The sequence below is a fragment of the Thamnophis sirtalis genome, unplaced genomic scaffold, assembly GCF_051295495.1.
Source record: "Thamnophis sirtalis isolate CommonGarterSnake01/CBP01778 unplaced genomic scaffold, rThaSir2_p1.2 scaffold_6, whole genome shotgun sequence".
Lineage (NCBI taxonomy): Eukaryota > Metazoa > Chordata > Lepidosauria > Squamata > Natricidae > Thamnophis > Thamnophis sirtalis.
This window is the reverse complement of record NW_028261386.1, coordinates 75,292,884-75,315,981: the sequence shown is the minus strand read 5'-3', so window position 1 is coordinate 75,315,981 and position 23,098 is coordinate 75,292,884. Positions and strand designations below refer to the sequence as shown.

At 37.5% G+C, this 23,098-nt stretch overlaps 1 protein-coding gene across 8 annotated transcripts in view; it reads left to right on the top strand.

The window, feature by feature from the left end:
- Positions 1-7,216: 7,216 nt before the first annotated feature.
- QKI (QKI, KH domain containing RNA binding) overlaps positions 7,217-23,098 on the top strand; it is a 101,556-nt gene continuing 85,674 nt past the window's right edge. For 3 of the 8 annotated variants that reach the window (XR_015697009.1, XM_087718206.1, XM_014076360.2), the window contains exon 1: positions 7,226-8,160. Coding sequence is in view for 7 of the 8 variants with exons in the window: in XM_087718206.1 (XP_087574332.1) it covers positions 8,019-8,160 (142 nt within the window). In the remaining variant the exon portion in view is untranslated. Of the gene's footprint in view, positions 8,161-23,098 lie in introns of all 8 variants that reach the window. The other 5 variants (XM_087718204.1, XM_087718205.1, XM_087718203.1 and 2 more) reach the window with 5 other exon arrangements.

Sequence of the window (23,098 nt, the reverse complement as noted above, 5' to 3'; positions counted from 1 at the left end):
TCGAAATTCCCTCAGGAACAATTCCATTTTCAATAATTTACTGAAAGCCAGTAAAGTAAGGAGGCTGGACTCTCAAAGGGAGACCATTGTAATGTATGGGTTCCCTGATTTTTCTACAGATTACTTTTATATCAAGAAAACAGTCGTATAAGCTTGGTACGTCAGTTGCGTCCCTTCCTGGATCGGGATGCTCTGTGCACAGTCACTCATGCCCTCGTCCTTTCTCGCCTGGACTACTGTAACGCTTTCTACATGGGGCTGCCCTTGAAGAGCACCCGGAAGCTTCAACTGGTCCAGAATGAGGCTGCACAGGTTATCATGGGGGCACCATGTTACACCCCTTTTAGGCAGCCTGCACTGGTTGCTGGTTGTCTTCCGGGTGCGATTCAAGGTACTAATTATGACCTTCAAAGCGCTCCATGGCTTAGGCCCAGGGTACCTGCGAGACGACCTACTGCCAGCCGTAGCCTCCCATCGTCCAGTGCGATCCCACAGAGTTGGCCTCCTCAGGGTGCCGTCAACCAGACAGTGTCGGCTAGTGACCCCCTAGGGGGAGAGCTTTCTCTGTGGGAGTGCCTTCTCTCTGGAATGAGCTGCCCCGGAGCTTCGTATAATCCCCGACCTTCGGTCCTTCTGATGCACCCTAAAAAGTTGGCTTTTCCAGCAAGCCAGCCTGGCCTGAACAAAACAAAATAAATTATTGATCACTGTTAATTTTAATTCGATTTTTTTTAAAAAAATGTCATTGTCAATTTTAATTGGGTTTGGGATATTCTATTTAATTTTTTTTAAACTTTTGTATTATGTGTTTCTTTTAATGTTGCACGCCGCCCTGAATCCTTGGGAGAAGGGCGGCATATAAATCTAATAAACCTAAACCTAAACCTAACATCAAGCACTTTTGAGTTAAAACCAGCATTTTGAATTGTACTTGGCAACCTATTAGTAACTAATAGTCACATTATAGGTCATTTAGGATTATGACAATTCTGATTTATCATACAGGCCTCTGCGTTTTGAACCAACTGCAGTGTCCAAATGATCTTCAAAGGTAGCTGAATGTAGATCTAGAAGTCAAAACGACTATTAAGTGCACGAATCAATGTTGATAGGACCTCTGGCTCTAGGTAAAAGCACATGTGACCAAAGACCCACCTGGCTTTCAACCTCTCTAGCAGTAGCTGAGAGTTCATGAGATTTTCCCAACTTGTAAATCTGATTTTTCAAAACTACTATCATATTCAGACTCATTATCAGAGCTGATGACAAGATGAAAGACATTCTAGACCAGCAATAACTGAATCTAGTTCAAGTTCGAACTTCAGCGGCTTGTAGACTCTTAATTTCCGAGACTTCTATAACATCTCCAGCTTAGCCTGCAGTGAAGATGTAAAGTTGTATGTCGTCATTATTGCAATATCACACCTCAAATTGTCACATAGCTGAGTACTGGCTGACTTCTCCCTTTTTTAAAAATTTGATTTATTTGCTGTTCGTTTGCGGAATGTTTATTATTTGACCTGCATAGGCACCCATTCTATGTTCCATAACTTTGGGCAGGTCACATAACATCAATATAAGCCTAGAAACCACAAGAAAACCTGCTTCAAAAGCAACACTTCCCCACATGTCCACTTGCAACTGTACTGAGCTCCAACCTCACTACCTAATGCTTACAAGAACCGTTATCTCTTCAAGGCCTTCTGGAAGGCTAGAAGGGTGGGAGCCTGCCAGATCTTTAGAGGGAAGGATATTCCATAGAGCAGAGGCTGCCACATAGAAGATATGCTTCCTAGGTGAGATGTGTGCCTTTAAGGGAACTGGAGTCTATCCACCTTATCAGACCTGGTGGAAACTAGATACCTCACATGGTATTAAGTCCTGCAAAAAACCTGGCTCTATACCATTCAGGGCCTTAAAAGTGATAATCAGCACTTTGAATTGTACTGGGAAAGAGCTTGGACTCCGTATCTTGCTACAGTAGCCAACTTCTATAACAGAGTTTCTAAAGCTATGCTCTGTACAACCCTAGTATTAGAATGGTCTTACATTATGTCAAAGAATTGTCTGGAAGAATTGATAACTACTATGCTATGTTTGCTACCTGAACATAACTAAGGGACATGGGTGAAAAGTTTTCTTAATTTAGGATGAACACAACAGGGATTTTTTTCCATAGGATTTTCATTCATTTAGTTTTCAAGCCCCAACAAGAATCGTATCTTTGAATGAAGGCATGCTAGCAGATCTATCTTGATATGTTACACTAAAAGAATTTTTAAACATCACCAGAAGAATTTTGAACAAAAGATCAGAGATGAAAGGCAATGGAAGTCTTACTGTTTTCTACCACATATACTTGCAAAAGTGGGATTTCACCACTCAGTACAATCCAATACTGAAACTAAATATTAATGCTAAGACTTTAATAAATCTGATATTGATGAAATGTTTTTTTAATATAATCTCATATAGCCAATTTGGTGTAATGGTTAAGGGCTCAGGTGAGAAACCAGGAGACAAGACCATCTTGTCTTAAGCATGAAGCCAGCTGGGTGACCTGGGCCAGTCACTCTCTCTCAGCCCTAGGAAGGAGGCAATGGCAATCCACTTCTGGAAAACTTGCCAAGAAAATTGCAGAAACTTCTCCAGGCAGTTGGCAGGAATAAAAAACTGACTCAAATAAAACACACTAACACACACAAAACATTATACATTTCATTAAATTTTATAGCTGTGTGAAATATAAAGAAAAATAAATATTACAATAAGTTTTATTTCAACTTTTAGGTTTTGTTTTTTTTTAAACCACATTAAAATGCTGGATATTCTGGGATGAGAGCTGATGTCGCGACAGCACGATGTGCAATCTTGGTGCTCCGAGATCGCAGTCGAACTTCTGCTGCTAGACGGTCCATTTGCACCTAAACCGTCCCGCAGAGACGGTTATTGAGAAGGGCACCTCTTGCTGATCTCAGGGACATCGCAAAGTCCCTGAAAGATCCAGGAATAGCCCTTTTTTTCTGACGATAGGAACACAGCTAATGAAGCTACTGAAGTTAGGACAGCTCCGGAACGGGAAGAAAGCGGAAAGAGAAAGTGTGTCAAATTGGTGAGGAAATTTTATTATTAGAGGAAGAGACTACTCAAGAAAAAAAATTAAGTTAACACTGAAGACAGAAGACTGTAGGCGGTGAGATTGACTTGCATTGAACTTAGTGTGTTATCCAGTTTCTAATTTTTTTTTTCACGGATGGAACTTTTGCAGGGGCTCCCTATTTTTTAAACTGAATGGATTCTTTCTTCTTCTTTTTTCACTTTTGCTTATACCTATGGATTAAAATTCTCCTTTTTTATAATGCTTGATTTGATTGTTTTTGATCTCCATTTAAGGGTTTTAAGCTTGCAATATAAAGAAGATAATAAGGATTATAAAGAGGGTTGTAACAACAGGAGGAAAAGCAGTTACACTGCCACTTAGAGGTTGGAGGCTGGACACATTGTTTTTTCTTCTTTCTCTTTGATCACTTGAGATTCAAGGTTCTTTCAGTTTGTTTACTGACAGTGATAGGATGAGCACAAGTTGTTTATACAGGTGTCTTTTGGAAGTTCTATCAGTAGCTATTGGAGGGAATACAACATTTTGACTTGAAAGATAATAAATGAACCTGTTTGAAGTTTATTAAAATAGCCTTGATCAGATTTTTAGCAATGTAGAAAACCACATCAACAGCAAGATTCCCACAATATACTGACTTTGGGTAAGTGAAATGATCAAAATGAAGCAAGACAGTTCATGGTTCTGTACTTTTTAAACTCTATTTGAATTGGTCCATGAATAAATATTTAAAATATACATAAAAGTAGATAACTCAGTACATGACGTAGCCCTCATCTACCAGCATAGTCTACCACTATTATTATTATGTCAGCTAATTGGTATGTTTTTAAAAGATGATTGCACACTAGAGCAACATTCTTTTTTAGTAAGTAAGAAAAGGAAGGAAGCTAAGAGAACAAAGCTGTGAATTTGGTCACGCCCAGGGATATGTGATCATCAGATTTGGTGCCAGTCACATGGGGAACTGTCTCCCTTTTGTCGCTATTTCAATGAGAACAGACTAATTCCCTGGCAATCTGGGCAGTTGCCTAGTTAAGAATATTAAACAATACTCTTGAAAACATCTGAATCCTCTTGAAAAGAAAATGAGAACAGCATTGTCTATGCAAATATATAAGAAGTAAATCTATATGAAAGTAAAAGAATGTGTTGATAGTTCTAATAAAAAGCAACAAATAAGTAAAAGATACCGCTTCCTAAGTCATGTTTATTAATTAATCAGCTGAAGTCTGAAATATTGTTCTGAAGATATTTTTCTGCTTGACATTTCTTTTAACAGGGCAAAAGAAAGGCCAGTGGAGTGATTCCAAAGCAGACAGGATGAGATCAGCCCATTCACTATTAATTCTTACCTTTAAATCATCAGGCAATATCCCATAGTACTTATTAAGAAGTGAATAAGTCGATTGAAGGACTAAGGAAACAGGTCTAGGATTGGATTGTGATATACCTAGTTTTCAAGATTTGAAACTAGCAAGCAGTGGCAACACATTTAATAAATCATGCAAAAATGGGGTTGCTTTATATGTTCTTTTAATATACACAATAAATACAGATTCGCTCACAACTGAGTCTGATTATGTGGATGGGTGAGCAAATACTTTTGGCAATATAGTGTATTCTCCAAAAGGAGAAAAAGGATATGTTAATTCAACCAAATTCCTTTTCCCCACTCCCAAAAAAAACCCATATAGTCAATAAAGAAATTTGATTACTCCCCCCCCCCTAAATTTTAGAATATTTAAATTAACAATAACACTAAACAACATTAGTACTTATTAGTTCTTGGGAAAGAATGACATCATTCTGATTCAGAGTCAAAACAATTAAATTATTTCTAATGGAATGTAAAAATAAACTTAAAACATTGGTATTGCTCCATGTGGTCAATTTTATCAATATCCTTGTTAAAATACAGAAAAGTGGACAAGGGAATTCATCGGAATTTGTTACAGCGTTTTTATGCATCAGGTTTCACTGAAGCACACTGTCAATAGAACTACTGATTAAGCTTCCATGGGGAATAAAACCAGGTGTTAAACAAAGTGAGCCATTCTTCCAGATAAATGAGTGGCAGGTGCTTGGCAAGCCACTTTGAAATCAATCAGATTTTATGAAATATGGGGCTAGCGCTAGGCTACACCCATAATACAACCTAGCTATATATAAATTAGATCGCCTCTTCCATATCTTTTCATAAGTCCCTTTCCTTGCTGTATTGAGTTTTGTAGAAAGAGAAATCGGGCAGCTGTAAATGACAAACTATAACGAGGATGAAAGTTAAGAACCAGGAATCAAAGTTTTTGCAAGGGGCCCATGAGAAGTGTAGTAGTACTGGGAGGGGGAACCCCCTCTAGTTATTTAGTTGAACAATAGCGTTAACAAAGGTTAAAAAAAAAGAGGAAAAAAGAGCGGAGGCACGTCTTCTTTGCAGACTATCTCGAAAACGGTGAAAATAAGGTGCAGATTCGGCTGACCCCTGCGGCCCTCCGAAGGAAAGAATTCATCCAAGTCTGGGCGGGAAGTTGGTTTCTAAAGATACTGGCGAGCACAGGGAGCCTTAGGCTTTCATGGAGACTTCCAGGCGGCTGGGAGGCTCCAGCCCCATAGCTCAATTCATCTCGGCGTGATTTACTAAAAGACTAAGGCGGCTAAGCTAAACCTCCGTCGTTTGAAGAAGAGAAGGGAACGGCCACGGCGGGGAGGCTTTTGCCCGGCTCCTTCCCGGCTAGTGAAGAAACCCCGAAATTGGGGATTTTTTGTAATACTAAAGAGAGTTTTCCCGCCTTTCTGTTCCCGGCGGTGAAGCCCTGCGGCTACTTAAAGCGTTGGAAGACCGCTTCAGCCGCCTCGGTGGAACTTCCCGCAGGAAAATGAGCCTAGGTTAAGAGAGGATCTAGAAGTTACACAGCCTTTCACGGGGGACACCCACCCCGAAGGGCACCCACGCGTGCCGCCGCGCCCAAGCCCGCTGGCGTGCAGAGGAAGGGGTGCGGGATGCCAAGCAGACGGGAAGGAAAGCGAGCCGCCCCTGCCCAACTTCCCAGTGAATCTCTCAAGAAGCGCAACGGCCCATGTCTACTCCGCGAGAGGTCCGGATCACTATCCGATGTAAAAGCATTGCCTTCCCACGTTAAGCGCTCGGATTAGGGACCCCCCCACCTCCCGAGTGCGGTAGGAAGACACCTCCCGAGTGAATGAGTGAACCAAACTTTGCATGAGAAAGCGCCTACGGCTTCTCCGCTCACTGCCTTAATAGCCGCGCACTCCTCGTGCCCTCGCCGCTAAGATACTCGGATAATCACCCTTTCTTGGTGCCCCCCCTCCACCTCCCGCGACCCTTCGTCTTGCCTTCTTCCCTCTCGCGCAAGCGCACAATGCTCATTTCGACCCCGCCTCTCCCATTTCAATCCTTAAACCTCAATATAAGGGGCCGCGGGCCGGCGCGACACAATTGGAAGCGCGCGCGAGCGCGCACCCTCGTGCGAATCGCGGAGTGTCAAGAAAACGCAGCGCGCTTGCGCCTCAGAGAGCAGCGCCACAAGATTTCAACCCCCTCCCACTAGCACCACGTGACCGTGCCCCGCCCCAACACCGGATCTGTGAAGTAGCCGGGAGTTTGTTCAGTTTCTTTCTCGTGCGGTCGCGTACGGGATTTCTGTACAAAGCAAAACAAAACAAAAATCGGGGAGGGCGGCAAACCGTGAGGGAGGGGGAAGGGGAAAAGGAGGGATCACGCGCACGCGCGCTACCACCTCGCGCCTAAAAGTAGTACGAGGCGGGTGGCGCGAGCATTCGGAGGCGCGCCCTAGCGCGCCCCGTCATTTCAAAGCCCAGGCATATCACACGGGTGTGGGTGGGTGTGAGGGGCACGCTCCCTTCCGTTACAACGCCGGCCGTCAACCGAGTCCCCAGTCACTCACAGACAAGCGGGAGGGGCGGAGCGGATCTGCCAAGTGGCGCCGCTGCCGCCACTACCGTTGCCGTCGCTGATTAACGGCCGCCCCGCCTCTGCTCCTCCGCTGCCCCCTCCCTGCCTCTGTTCCCTCCCCTGGCCGCCGTCGTTGCTTGCTGCCGCCGCTGCGAGCGCCGCCTGAACTGAAGCGAACTCCAGAGCGAACTGAAGAGGAGGAGGCGGCAGCAGGAGGAGGTGAAGGCACCACGGCGGCGGCAGCGGCGGGGCTGAGAGTCGTAAGCCTCAAGCAAACGGCAGAAGCGGGAGGGGAGGGAGGCGAGGCGGCGCGGGAGACGAGGCGGAACTGCCACAAGCAGCAGCAGCGGCGGTCGGAACAACAACAACGGAAGCACCGCCGGTGGCCGGGAACAGCCTTACAGTACACGGCGGCAGCAGCAGCAGCGGGGACTCCTCGGGAAACGGCCAAGTCCGCCGCCCCTTTGCCTGCCTCCCCGCCTCCCTCCCCGCCGTGGAGACAGACCAGGGGGCAGCAGCGCCGAGGAAAGACAGCCGCGACCAACGTCTGCGTGTGCGGCGAGAGAGAGGAGGGGGAACTACCGAAGACTGCGCCGCTTTGGAGAAAGGCATCCAGTGGGAGAGGCGACAGGAAGCGGCGGCGGTGGTGGAGGAGGATCACTGTACATTCGGGGTAGTGGAAGAAGACTAGGGCGCAACCCTCCGTGGTGGCGGCGGCCGAGGAGGGTTTGGGGTGGCGGTCATCGAGTTCTCCCCTTTTATTTTCCTCCGAGACCCGCCGCGGCGTGCTTGTGGCTTCGTTGACGAGACCCCCTTTTCCCGCTTTCTTGTTTTCCTAAGGGGGGGAAGAGGCCTCTCCCCCCCTCAACCCACAAACACACCCTGTTTTTTCCCCGCCTGGCGTGCACCCAGTGCGGTGGTTGGACGAGTGCTGGTGCGGGCGCTCGCTCGCTCTCTGTTTGGAATATGGTTGGGGAAATGGAAACGAAGGAGAAGCCCAAGCCGACCCCCGATTACCTGATGCAGTTGATGAACGACAAGAAGCTCATGAGCAGCCTCCCTAACTTCTGCGGGATATTCAACCACCTCGAGAGGCTGCTGGACGAAGGTAAAACGCAATTACAAAAACTCAAAACGGAACACCCCCCCCCCAAGTAACTCTTCTTTGTAGGTCGGAGGGTGAGGGGGAAAATGGTGGCCCCTGTCCCGGCCTCTCCGCGGCATAGATCCGCTTTGCCCTTCCCGTTCCTATCCTGCAAATGGGGGCGGACTAGGCTCTGCGCCCCCTCAATGGCGTCTTTTGGCTTTGCCTCTTTTGCCCATAAACAAAGAGAAGCGGGAAGTCTACACGCAGAAGTTTTGGCCTTTGGGGAACGGTGAACTCTCTTCGTCGTTTTATTTTTATTTTTGTGTAGATACTTTCCAATCGGCAAACTTTAGTGTATAAAATTATATTTTGTAGAAGAAAAAAGTTGGGAGAGGAGAAAGTTTTTTTTAATGGGATTATAACATTTTGAGTTCTTAAATCTTCATTGGAAGTATGAAAGGCAAAGTAGGCCCGATAGTACGTTTATGAAATACTTTTAAGCAACTTAGTCTTTCAGCCTAAACTACATGGTTGATTCTTATTTTGAGGTTGGGCGGAGGGACATGAAAAAAACTGGAGAAACTTGAGGGCTCAGTTTTTATTCAATATTGAGCTGGTTGTCGGCCTCAAAAGACAAAAATCTGTTAGATCCGCGAAAAAATATTACGAACTTTATTAGCTTCCACCGTGAAGGACATGCTGGGTGATTCTCGATTCTCGATCAAAAGCCAACGCGAAAAGTGTTTTTGGAGTCTCTGAATACCCGTTGGTAGTTTTAGGCCGTGTGCGTAATCTCGATCTCCTCCTGCCTGTAGTTGAGTTCCAAAAAGGTGCAAAGTGAATAACTTTGCAGACCGAAGTATCTGCTGATTTAGGTTTCCGCAGAATAAGTAACTTTAAGTGTTGTAATTTTTAAACAAATTATTTGGTTTGAGAATTCAGCTAGAAATATCACAAACAGTATCTTCTTAAATATACAAGTTTTGAACGTATGTTATATGTTCAGTATAAAATTCAGTCAAAATCCACTTTTTAAAAGTTCACATCATGAAACTTTCATATTTTAAGAAGATAGGGAAGCTTGCTGACTATCAGCTTTACCATTTGTGAATTAGACTGATAGTGCTTTTCAGCTTCGTTTGAGATGATTTAATCTTTACTGTTGGAGAAACATATTCACAATTGGAACTGAAATGTGACACATATTTGAAACATTTTTGGGTTCCTTTGAAGGATATTGTTCAAATAGCAGTTAATTAGAGTGCATTTGGTTAATTCTAGTTTGGATGAAACTAGATAACATATTCTGGATATCAAGTAAAGTTTGAGTATAAACATTTTATGGGAATAGTTTAGTATAAATTTGTCTAGCAGTTCCTTTTTAAAAATAAGTGTACTTACTACAACACTAACAATGACTTTAAACATTTCTGGAATCATAGGGGAATAGAAACATACATCTTTAAGAAGAGCAAATGACAATATTTTTGTGTGCCTATTTCAATAATATATTAAATCATGGAATCTTTTGAATGCTCTTGAAGCTTTGAGCTGTCAGGTTTTTTTATAAATCCAAAATAAGGACTGGGAAATCTAATAATTCAAAAGTCAAACTCTTTGCTACAACATGTTTTTTTCCTGTATTACTGTTAAATTTTGTTCGTTTAAATCCCTTTAAATCCTGTTTTCTTGTTTGCATTGGCTTCTGGGTGGAAGAACTGCAAATGTTGAAAACTTTCTGGAATGTTAAAAAAAATGTCCTATGCAAATAAGTGATTTAAATGTTTTAAGAGATGAACGCTAAGGGGCGCCAGATCTTTCTGAGAAAAAAAAAGATTAAGATGGTTTTAAACCTTAATATCAAATCAGTGTATTTGTGCTGTATTTAAGACATAAGAAATTAACTTTAAAACACAAGCGTATTCACATAACTTATTTTGATTTTTTGTTGCTTGGGTTAGTGATATTTCTCTCCCCTAAAATATTGCAAAAAGGTTTATACAATTGGAAGATGTTAGGAAGAATACATAAACTGGTATTCAGTATCACTTGCAAATAACTTGTTTTACAGGAATAACATTTTTCCTCAACAGATCTTTAAGGGTGGGTTTTTTTTTGAAGATTACATTTTTTGGAATGCTAAAGACTAATAATATAATACTGTATTTCTGTGAACAAGCAGGGAGAAAGTAAAATACCAAATTTACTTATTCTGCAATTTTCACTTAATACTATTGGTATTTACCCTAAATTATCAATATTTAGTTAGCTTATTTCAAGTTTAAAATAAAAAAAATATTTTAATGAAATCCTGTTTATAGCTATTGAAAAAAATGGATATTTTTCATATTTCCAAATGTATATATGAATGGATGTACTTTTGGAGCATAAACATTTTATGTTATGCACCTTTTTATATTCAAAAGTAAAGACGGAAAATAATAATGATTTTAATTGTTTAACATAATCTATAGCTGTTTCTATAAATGGATGAATATATCTAGAAGCAAAGGTTTTTAAAAATGAAGCAATTTCTATTGGTTTATAGTAGCCTATAGAAAGAAGAGGAGGAGTTTTTCTGAGTTTGAAGCTATAATTCCATCAATTACATCTTAAAATTATTTAAAGCATATTTTAAAGCTAAAACCTTTTCATTTTTGAAAATAGAAACCTGTTGATTTCTATTTTCTTGTGTCCTTGTGTTATGAATATTTATAAACTGAATATTAAGTTCCAGTCAATGATCCAAATCTTTCTTGGCAACTGAGAGAAAGATAGAGGGAGGGAGGGAGGGGAGAGAGAGAGGGGGAGAGAGATTGCTTTATGTGTATGATATTCTCAAATAATTAAAAAACCAACCATCTTAAGTGGGCTTTCAAGTTACTTTTTTCAGAAAAATGAGCAAGAATGCAATATTACATTTATAAATTTCTCCCCAGCCTTGAAGTGTGTGAGAGATGAATGTTTGTTTTTCATAAATTATAATTGAAACATGTCCTCTTGACCTGTAGTATTTATTTAGCTTAATCTTTATAACTACACTCACTTGCATTGATAACTAATGATATATAAAGCACAATAAAACACTTAACATCTAAAAAATAGGATTTTAACAAATTGTATGACTGTTGTGTGTATTCTTAGCTAACATTTCTCATAAATTATTTAAAATTGGTTTGTAAAGATATAACCCTGAATTTTTATTATGAATGAATCATAATTAAATGACATAATACGCAAAAGAAAAAGTGTTATTACCTTGAATATGATGTAATACATTTGACAAAGATTAAGCAGTCAAAATCACATGTTGCAGCAATTAATTTTTCAATTTAATCCAACAGCTCAATTTCCAAATTGGTACCACATTATTTCAGATCTACTGCATGTATGAATTCATGAAGTCCATTTTGAGCCAATCTCTAATATATTAAACTGAAATTAATTTGGTTTTAAATGAAATATTGACAGAGGCTCAAGTTTCCAAATTGTTCTAGATTTTTCAGCACTTTTACAGTATGTGAATTCTACAGTGTAAATGTGTAGTAGCAGTAGGCAGCCATTTTTAATAATTCCTGAAAGAGATAATACTAAATTAGGTAATATGTTACTGAGTTTGAGATATTTTAATTAGAATTTTTAATTTTATAATCTATAATAAAAAAATAAAAACTACTGTATATGTCAATAGGTAACAACTAGAAATTCCAGTGAATATATATTTAAGCACAGCATACAAGAGTTAACATTAATTATGTTTCATTCTATTACTGAAACTCCTCATTGCTAATAATATTACATATTACGGTAATTAAGTATATTACTGTCAGTTGAAAGAAAGCTATAATATTTCCTTAGCAATTTTTTCTTGAAATTTTCTCCTATATTTTTGTATTTTATATTAATATATTTATATTTGAATATCAGTTCATTTACTAAACAAGAGAATTGCCAGTTTTATGCAAGCATTCTGGAAATAAGTATTTTATTCCATTTAAGGCATTTATTTTACTTTCCAATACTGCATTCATGAAACAATCCTAATGATTTCCCTAGTGATATGATTTCTTTGATAGAATTGTTAAATGAGAGAAACAATATGTCTCAGTTAAAGCAATTACATTTGTGAAGAGTCCAGAAACATACCTATATCACATACCTGTGAAAATTGCAGTGCCCAGTGTTTCTGTACAGATTTTATGTTGTTTTAAACTTATCACCTATCAATATATATTTATAAAATACAGAATTATTAGAAAACGTACGTAGTTATTTGGTGTGCAGGGATATGATTTTTTTTCTTGATGTATACTAGTAAATTTTATTTATTTGAATGTAGTACACAACAGCAAATTATTTCCAGTGTTAATTTAATAATAGTGGAAAGTCTTGGTAGTCTGTATTCAGTATAATGTTGTATATGATAACTTCCTTTGGGTTTACAGAGGCTTCAGGGTTTTTAAATTTTAAAGTTAAAACCAGCATATTGGAAAGATAGTGAAATTATGTATAAATTGAAAATAGTTTCATTAAACCCAAATTATGTATTGAGTAAATCAGAACAAGCCATTTCATACATAATTTCTGATAAGGTTAGTAGCTACTTATTATAGAGCTATTGGAAAAAAATGTTTAATGATTATTTGGCACTTTTGTTTGAAAGTAAATAAACATTGTTTCTTTTTATAAGTTCATGTAATTTAGAATATATAAGCTTATGACAGTAATGGCAATGCATTTTAAATGAATATAGTTTACTGTAAACTATGTTCTTGCATTTCAAATTCAAGATTTGTGGTTCAGTGGCTTATTCATATCATTGTTTCCAACTTTAAGATACAAAATACTAACTTAAAGTTCTGTCTGTATAATATTTTTTAAATTTTTAATAGCTTAACATCAGATATAATAATATGCTTTACAAAAACAGGGTTAGATTAGTTTATCCTACACATATTTTTTTCTTATAAGGATTTTTGAAAAGATTGTCATTATCAATTTAAGATGAATATAAAATTATTCTTCCTGATTTGATATATCAATCATTTGATATGTCTGTTAGCTAAGAAAATATAAATAGAACTTTACCTCTTACCTTTAGATACACTTCGTGTTTTAGTATATACAGTAACAGAAGGAAGAAACAATAGAAGATTTTTTTATGAGGAAACAACTGAATAATTTGTCACTAAGGTCCTTAATTCTTAAAGCACAGATGGATGGCTACATTTTGACTGAGATTGAGAGTTGTATCTGTTTTTAGGGAATATTCACTGAACAGCAATCTACTATGCCATCCAATGGAGGGAGGAGACTTTTTCCAAAAGCATCTTAGTTTCTTATGACTTACAAAGGGAGGAAGTTAACAATAATTGAGGCATTAAGTATCATTGTTGTCAAGTATCAATTATTTGCATGAAAGATTAAGGAGGATACCAAGATTATAAATTATACTAAGAAATAACACATTCTGGAAGAAAGCAATATCGAACCATTTCTGTGCTGGTGCCAAGAAAATTACCTCCTTGCATCTATTTAATCACTAGCACTTGACTCAACTGTGATCTTAACCTTTTTTTGTTTAAAGTATGATAATAAGATGGGAAAAAGAAATTGTTAGGATAAACAATCTCACTGGGCCTTCTCAAGCTTTTCATGCTTGAAACCTCTTATTTGGTTTCTACCCATTGTATTTTGATATAGATACTGCTTTGAATACCCCTATAGAGGTGTATTGCTAAATAGAAGGAACTAAATACATATTTCTGTGTTATGTTTCTTTCCTGAATGAATTATTGGAAATTTAAAATACTATGCATTTGAAACTGGTAGATTATTAATTGTGAATTTGAACTTCAATGCAGTTAAATATTACAGACAGAATATGAAAGAAACAATGTTTGCTTAAATCTTTTTCATCTAGAATTGTAATTGTTGGTTTATTCAGCCCTCACAGAGGAATTAAAAAATAAAACAAATCAGAAGATTCTTGTGAAGCATGCAGACCTCTTCCCAGAATTGCCCAGCCTATGTAATGTGAAAAGTGTCTATTTGTTTATCCTTTTTGGACAGTTTTTTGAATAGTTTCCAGAATTTTTATTACATTGGTCTTATGGGAATAAAAAGGTAACTTTATAAAGTCTTAGCTGCATTTTTCTAGAAGCCTCCTATAAACTTAATATTTCCAATTGCATATTTATTCTTTGTGTGTTGTATAGAAATGGAAGTCAGTATGTTATGTTTTAAATTATAGAAAACAGCCTAGTATAGAAGAAAAAAGAAATCTGCCTTTCTTTGTCAACTCCCTGCATTGTCAAACTAATTGTGGAGAAAATGATTTCTCAAGTTAGATTGGAGCCCATTGTTGTCTATACAGAATCATTTCATTCTTCTTTATTAATTTTGAATTTGAACAAAATTTAACACATGTTTATCCTTTCCTTTAAAGAACTCAAGGCAATGCAAGGCACATGGCTCCTTTTTTCATTTTACCCATAATTCTAGCAAGATTCCAAGGTACATTAGGCTGAGAGGGATCACTGGTGAATGGTTGCTTGGGTTGCACTCTCATATAGGGATTATTTGGGTGTAAGTTTCCATGAGGTTAGTGGTGCAGTTCTAAGAAAACATGAGGTTAAAAAGTGAATAATTAGGGATATCCAACTAGCCCTATTCAAGAAAAACATTATTAACACTTTGTAAAAATCGACTATATCTGAAACTGTTAAGCACAATAGTTTAATCTCACCCTACAGATCTTGATTGCTTCCAAAAATATTAAATAATGAATTAGGCTCTCTTCTAAGAGAGAAATTAAATGCTTGAACATGTACATTTATATTTGTCTACAGATTTATGTAGCTATTTTTGTAATATTATATATAATCCCATTTTTTTAGAAGCTGAATACATAATACTCCTTCATCTGTTTTCCTGCTATTATGACAACTCTGGATTAAGTTGCTCAACTTACATTGCTACCCATAGGTTTATTGGCCTTATCAAAAGTTTTAGGATTTATAGTATTCCATAGCACTGAATTTATTTTTCAGAAACAAGACAGGCTTTTAATTGTTCATTGCAATGCAAGTAGTCTAGTGATTAAGGCACTAAGCTGGAAAGTGGGAAACTGAGTTCTAATTCCACCTTAGCCAACTGGATAATTTTGGATCGGTTACTATTTCTTAACCAAATTTGCTTCACAGGAAAGTTGTTGTGAGGAAAATAGGAGGAAAGTGTGTTGGATATGTTTGTCACATTGAGCTATTTATAAAATAATGAAGGCGGGAATAAATAAATGAATGAATAAATCAATAAATTACCTGATTCATTTAAATTAATGCAGGTATCATGTCTTACAATTTGCCTCTTTTGCAATTAAATCTTAAATCATGCACAAAAATGATTTAGCAAACAAGGGACAGGGCATAGACATGTATTTATAAAAGGTATTGGGGAACTAGAATGGACAAGGATGAAGGAAGATTAGATAGTAAGTTACAAAGTTTAAAGGTTGTAAACATTTTGGATTTTCCTGAAAATGTATACTAATTGAAAGATTCCAAATGAAAAGTAGACAGATTAATCTTTTGTCATAGATATTCAATAGTTTCAATTACAATCAAAATAGATTTGGGGATAAAAATGCATATGAATGGAATTTGAATGATTAGATGGGAAAACATCTTTCAGAAAAAAAGGAAGAGAGGTTTTTTCCCCCCACCTCATCACAGCTCACTACATACCAGTGATGGCTAACCTTTTTTGGTCCCATGTGGCCAAAGCATGTGCAAATGTGCGCATGTGTGAACGCCCAAAATGCAATGCAAGTGCCCCTGTGCATGTGCCCACCCCTGCACATGTGCCATGACCCACATGTATGTGCCTCATCCCCCTCACCAATTTTTGACTTCCAGGCTAATGCAGGAGGCTTACCAGGCCCAAAATGGGGCACAGTGGGCCTCATGTGGTGCCTCCGTGCCCTGTTTTGGCTCCCAGGTTGGTGCAGGAGGCTTTCCAGACCCAAAACAGTGTGTGGAGTTCTCGTGTGACACCCCCATGCCACATTTTTGCTTCCAGGTTGGTGCAGGAGGCTTTCCAGATCCAAAACGGGATGCAGAGGGGCTCATGTGGCACCCCTATGCCCCGTTTTGGCTTCCAGATTGGTGCAAAAGGCCTTCCAGGCTGAAAAATGGGGTGCAGGGAGCACATGCATGCACACAAACCCCCAAATGCACTGTGAGAAGCCCCCATGCATGCACCCCTTAATGCATGAATGCGCACATGCACTTCACTTCATGCATGCACATGCACCCTCCCACATGCATGGCAGAGATCCAAAGATCAGCTGGCCGGCAGGAGGCACATGCACAGTGGAGCTGGGGTGGGGCAACGGCTGGCGTGCTCACAGAGTGGGCTCTGTGTGCCACCTGTGGCACACATACCATAGGTTCGCCATCACGGCTATATACCATCTAAATACATTTGAGAGGTTTTCCTCTCAAATATTCCAAAATCAATTTTACTGCCAATATTCTGAAATCAATTTTAATTGATTTCGGAATTTTGGCAGTATGTTGCAAAAATATGTTTGGAGGACATTATTTAATACATTCCCCTACCTTCTTGCAGATTTACTATATTTGTAAACATTTTGTATAATAAACTGGAATTAAATACTGTAGAGAAATCTGTTTATTTAAGTTGAATTACTATATTGTGCTATGATATGATTTGCTTAAGAATGTTTTTTTTAATTAAATAGCAACTGGTAGGGAATACCCAAAGTACTAATCTATTGGTCGTAAACCACAACAGCACTTAGACTTATATACCACTCCATAGTGGTTTTATAGTACTATCTGAGCAGTTTACACAGTCAAAATATTGACCCCAACAATCTTGGTCTTCATTTTACTGACCTTGGAAGAATGGCTGAGTCAACCTTGAGCTGATCAGGATCAAACTCCTGGCTATGGGCAGAATTAGCCTGCAATACTGCATTCTAACCACTGCACCACCACAGCTCCCGCAATGATTAAATTCAACTGGACTTTCAATTAAATTCAAATTGAATTAATTATTAAAAATAATGAAAATTAGATGTCTTTTTAAATCAGATTTTTAAAACTTAGCATTTTGTAAAAAAAAGTGAAGCTAACAAAGAGATAAACTTCTAATATATTGTTTTATATTGCATATGACATGAGAACAACACTGCACATATTCCAACTGATAACTGGTAACTGATTTCTATAGAAAAATGCAAACTCAATGAACAGAGAATTTGAGATGATGAAGTATTATAATTTTTAAGAGTTGGTGATGGTTGTTCTATTATATGTCGTATATTTCACAGCAAAAATACCTTACAAAATATTCACTGTAATAAATTGGACTCAGGGTTGTTCAGTTCCTAATGATCAAATATGTATTTGCTTACCTGGTACTTATATACTTACTTTTTTTAAAAAATTAAAAGCTGAAAAATATTCTGATAAAATAATTGCTTACCTAGTATATAATTTTTTTAAAAAAAAATTAGATTTGCATACTGCAAATACCTAGGGAAGGAAGTTAGCACCCACTCCTCTCCTAGAAAAATGAAATATCCTAGGAAATATCGAAAAGGCAGAATGTTATGTTTCCCTAGATGAGAAGTGGAGAAACATGTTTTTTTAGACAGGAAGCAGACTCACTCTTAATAACCCCCACCTTCCTCAATAGTTCACAGCAGATGTCCTTAAGAGATAGCTATATCTATTCATAGGGAAATGCCCTCACCCAAGATTCAACAAAGGTAGAATTAGCCTTCTACCCATCTCACCACATGGCACCTAGGGAGATTACATGAAGATTCAACTAGCCTGAGACAGTCTACATTAGCGAAGACCCCCGCCCCCTGGGAATCTTGGGAGAAATGTATCCCACAGCCAATAGGATACATTTCTTACACAGGAACTTTAATATCAAATGAGAAGAATGTCCATTTACTAGACACTAGAATTATGTATGATGTTTTTTCAGTGTGTGATGCGGGAGGGGCTACTTGTAGGCTCGAGACAAGGCGAGATTCAGCGCGTCTGGCAGTGCACCCTACAAGTAGCCCCTCCTGTATCACACTGAAAAGCAACATTCAGGTAAGGACCAATGTTCGTTCTAATTGTTGAATAAATTATAATTTAAATCATTAAATTGAATCTTTTTGATAGGTACACTACTTTGGAGCATGTTGGAATCTCAAAAGCTCAATTTAGGTATTTGTTACACTTTTTGGATACTTGGTAGTAGAAATCCTGTTTTGGTTTGTGTCCCATTATTTGGAAACTGAAAAATAATTGCTGTATTTTTCAAAGTATAAGACACACCAAAATTTGAAGAGGTAAGTAAGAAAAAAAAGTTTTTGTCCTCCCTGGCCCCCAGAAGCACTCTGTAGGCTTCAGCAGGGCTGGGGGAAGGCAAAAATGGCTCCATTTTTGGAAGCATTTTTGCCTTCCCCCGGCCCTGCTGAAGCCTGCAGAGTGCTTCTGGGGGATGGAGGAAGGCACAAACGCCTCAGTTTTTGTGAAATGGGATGTGGGGGCAAGACTTTGGGAGTCCAGAAATGGCTATATTCGATGTATAAGATGCACCAACATTTCCATGCTCTTTTAGGGGGGGGGAAGGTGCATCTTATACTCCGAAAAATATGGTAAATACTTTTTTGAGCTTGATTCTTTATAGTAATCTACCTCTTACTCATCTATTCTATTTGGTAACTACAAAAGTATTCTGCCAAATGCGTCTGGCTATGTAAATTCTTGTATAGTATACAGTCCTGGGATTCCATGATCGTCTCCATCCAAATTGCTTAGCTTTTCAAGATGAGCCAAAGTCAGTTAGGTGTTGCTCCTGTTGGGCCAAACATAGTACATATTAAACTACTTTATATTGTCCAGTGTATGGCTGAAATAATTATCATTTTAATAGTGAGTAGTTAAACTTCTTACCAGAGGATTGTCTCTGTTCTATTTTAATTATACATGTAGATAGTATTTCAGTTCCAAAAAAGTAACCTTAGGAAATTAATGGGGTTTATTATTTAGATGCTTATATTAAAAAAATCCCAGTCCTAATTTGGGAGAATCTCAGCAATTAGTTTCTAGTGAGTTTAAAGTACATTTTACATTAAATATACATTATACATTCCCATAGTAGTACATTCCCAAAAATCTGAGTTTTCTCAGTTTAGTTTGAAATGCCTCATTCTCATTTCAGGATTGTTGTTGTTGGTGAGAAGTATACCTTCAACTTGGTGGCATATCTTGAAGTCACTCTTAAATTATCTTTATATCTCCCGAGATATTTGTAATGATATGGAAGCTGTATCTACCCAATTTATTTCAATTCAGCAGTGTATTATAAAGTTGCAGTCATCAGTTGTGAAGTATTTATGAGCCGTAGAAAATGCCAGTCATACCATAACAGTCTTTGTTTTTTAATTTGCAATTATCATGGCTAGGAGTCAGCAATCCTTTCTAATCTAGAGGAAATCCCTTAATCCAGTACATTCCCATGTGCTTGTCCCCAGTGTAGGTAATTGATATAGATCAATGTTAATTAGCATTTGAGCATCTCAATTTGTAATGTCAGGAAGAAAACTATATGGAGTCAATCTCCAACAATTGTCCTTGAGTGGAGAGTAGTATAAAGATAATAAAAAACTGATAGCATGTAACTATGTTTTACAAATAATAATATAACAGGACTTTTAAATTTCACCACTTTTTTTCAAGTTAAAAAAATTGAGCTGAAAGCAGTTGAGTTACTCTGCAAGAAAGTATGTTCAATAGTAGAAGCAACAGATTTTATTTATACAAGGATGAACAATTAAAAATTAAAACTTGATTCTCTCTTTTAACTTACATGTGACTGAATTTGGTCACAAACACTTATAGCAATAGCACTTAGTTTTATATACTACTCCATAGTGCTTTACAACACATTCAGAACTATTTTCAATATCAACATATTGTCAACAATCTGGTCCTCATTTTACTGACCTTGGAGTCAACCTTGAGCCAATCAGGATCATTAGCCTGCAATACTGTGTCATCAGGGTTCCTTATCTTGTATTAGAAGAGAATAAATTGTCCCTAAAGAATACTGGTGAATAACATTTAATTTCCTTGTGGATTAAAGTTAGCAGAGTAAATTATATGATCATTTAAAATTTTGACCGTGGCATTTCAACTTGCCAAAAAAAATATCTTAAAATACATTCAGTATTTTTAATGTTACATTTATGTTTGTTTAGACTAATTGAATGCTGTGAGACTAGGCAGTTTATTGCATTATTGGAAAATTATGCTTTTGTGAATAGATGCTACTCATTGAAAACAACATGTTTCAATTAATGGAATTATTTAAAAACTATTAGCTCAATTAAATATCTTTTATTTGAATCCTGACAAAACTTTTGGATTTTCAGGGTTTAAGACTACAATATTAGCTATTTGTAGTGCCATGATCGCAAGTTGCACAATTTTTTGAAGAAATTGTTGAAGAAATTGAATTAATTGTGAATGGTGTTTCTATGTACTTGTAATACAAACAGAATCTTTATATAGGAAGCTGTGTAAATAATTGTATCTTCCCCAGTTCACTGTTGTTGACTTTTTGTTAGTTTAGTTTATTAGATTTAGTCACTATTCAATTCAAAAATTGCTCTGGATTAGGGTTATCAAACAAATAACATTAGAAACACAATGCACTATAAACAAGATAGCATCTGACTAATCAGTACATGCACGTGTGCGCACACACATCCAGCAAGGGAAGCCCATTCAACCCCAGAGAATACTTAGTTACTTCATTTACTTGGATAAACTAAATATCTTACTGTTTTTTTTCCTGGCATTGTCCACTTGCTGAGGTGTGGAGAATCTGTCACATACACACAGACAAACATTTATGATCTATCACTAATGTTCTGCTATTTACTAATCAAAATGAAAAATTGATATGGAGGAACTTTTGTATTTTATTATTTAGACTACTTGCTGATATTAGACTACAAATGTTTTTCTCTTGCGGCTGTATCCAAAATCAGTCTACTTCAATTAGTTCAATTAGAATTTCTCCAGGCTTTTTTCAGGCTTCCCAGCTTCTTTGCAGCAGGTATGACTAATTGTGAATGTGTAAAATAAGGAAGGAGAATCTGATTTTTATCACAATTAGGCAACCCATGATCTGTTGGGTTAACTTTTCTTAGATATTTCTTTAATAGATTCCTCAATGTCTTGAACAGTGGTAGAACCTGTAATGTATAATTCAGTGAAAAGTTGGGATACATTCAGAAATGTATTTGTCTTGAAAATGCCCCATGTTGAACTGTGTAATACAGTCAACATAGGAAATGTTTTATGACATTTTATGTTAGGTCATAAACTGTTTTATGATAATTTTTATGTCATAAAAAGTTCTATAAAGTTACAACATTTCAATTCCATGGGGATCCAGGATTTTGGGCACATTCTGTAAGTTAGCCCATTTGAGGTACCTTAGTTCAAAATTGTATCTCTATGATACATTGTTTCATCCAGTTAAAGGTTAAAGGAACAAAAGTTTGAGTAGTATATATAGATACAGCAGTTTATAGCCTTATATAAACTGTAGGAAGTGTCAAACATAAGTACACCTTTTCTAGAAATGTTTAGTGTCCTGATACAATAAATTGTATTGTAAATAATTAAATTGCATCATTTTGACAGGCGAGTTCAATAAAGAGACAAATACTTCCTATGCACATCAGATCTTGCTTCTGCCCTTCATGAATAAAGTCTGGTAAAATTGTTTTCAGACAATATAGTTGTATACAATTTATAGTCATTATTATATAAAAATATTGGTTGATAACTTCTTGTGGAACTCAGCTCTTGGGCCATTTTAAGTATGCTGTATTATTCCAGCTGTCAGTCTTTCCATTCTATAAAATAATACTTATTTGTCACAAAGATTGTAAAAGTTCACCTTTAAAGCATTAAAGGTAAGAAACTGGCAGCGCATCTGCACCAGGTGCTTTTCCTCTTCAAGCCTTTTTAATAGGTTCACATACTCCCCTGATGGTGCATTCAAAATTTGCCTCTGGTTCTCCATTATCTTCAGTAAATTTGACAACTTGAATTGGATATTCTTGTGAGAGTTCTTGAATATATGAATCAAAACAGGACAGGACATGACATGGATACCCACTGTCTCTATTCCTGTTCATTTTAATTCTTGAGGTACTAAATAGAATATTAAAGAAGAAAGAATCATAGGTCTGTCTGTCTGTCCGTCCGTCCAGCCAGCCAGCCAGCCAGCCAGCCAGCCAGCCAGCCAGCCAGCCAGCCATAATGGAATTAGCAGATGTCCTGCTCTTGGTGTTGGAAAATCCACTAGTGGGAATATAAAGATTAATGGGAAAATTAAAAGGATAGCAGGTTTTAAGATCAATGATCAGAAGTCAAAGATGTTAAGAAAAATATCAAATTAAAATGTCAAAAATATCAAACTATGGCCAATACCTGTTTTGGCAACTGATATTCAAGCAATGGTGAAAATATATATCTAAACTTGTATGGCAAGGGAAAAAAGATAGATTAAGTATAAAATAATTTGCAGCTTATTGTTGGGTCTGGATTAAAGAATGGGTGTTGATGAGAAACTAACTTAGAATTAGAAAACCACAACCTAAGGTTTGGATGGCACAAATACTTATGGTATTATAAGTTTAAAATTAATATACATTTTAAAAAAATCATTTTATTAAATGTGGCATATTAAGAATATGGAATTTAAAAAAAACCAGGTTGTACCAAAAACACTTCTGTGGATCTCAACACATGGAGCATTCTGTAGAAAAGAAATAGCAGGAAAAAGCCAATGGTTAATGTACCAGAAATGTTTGGAAAACCATCAAGGGGATTATAGAAGAATA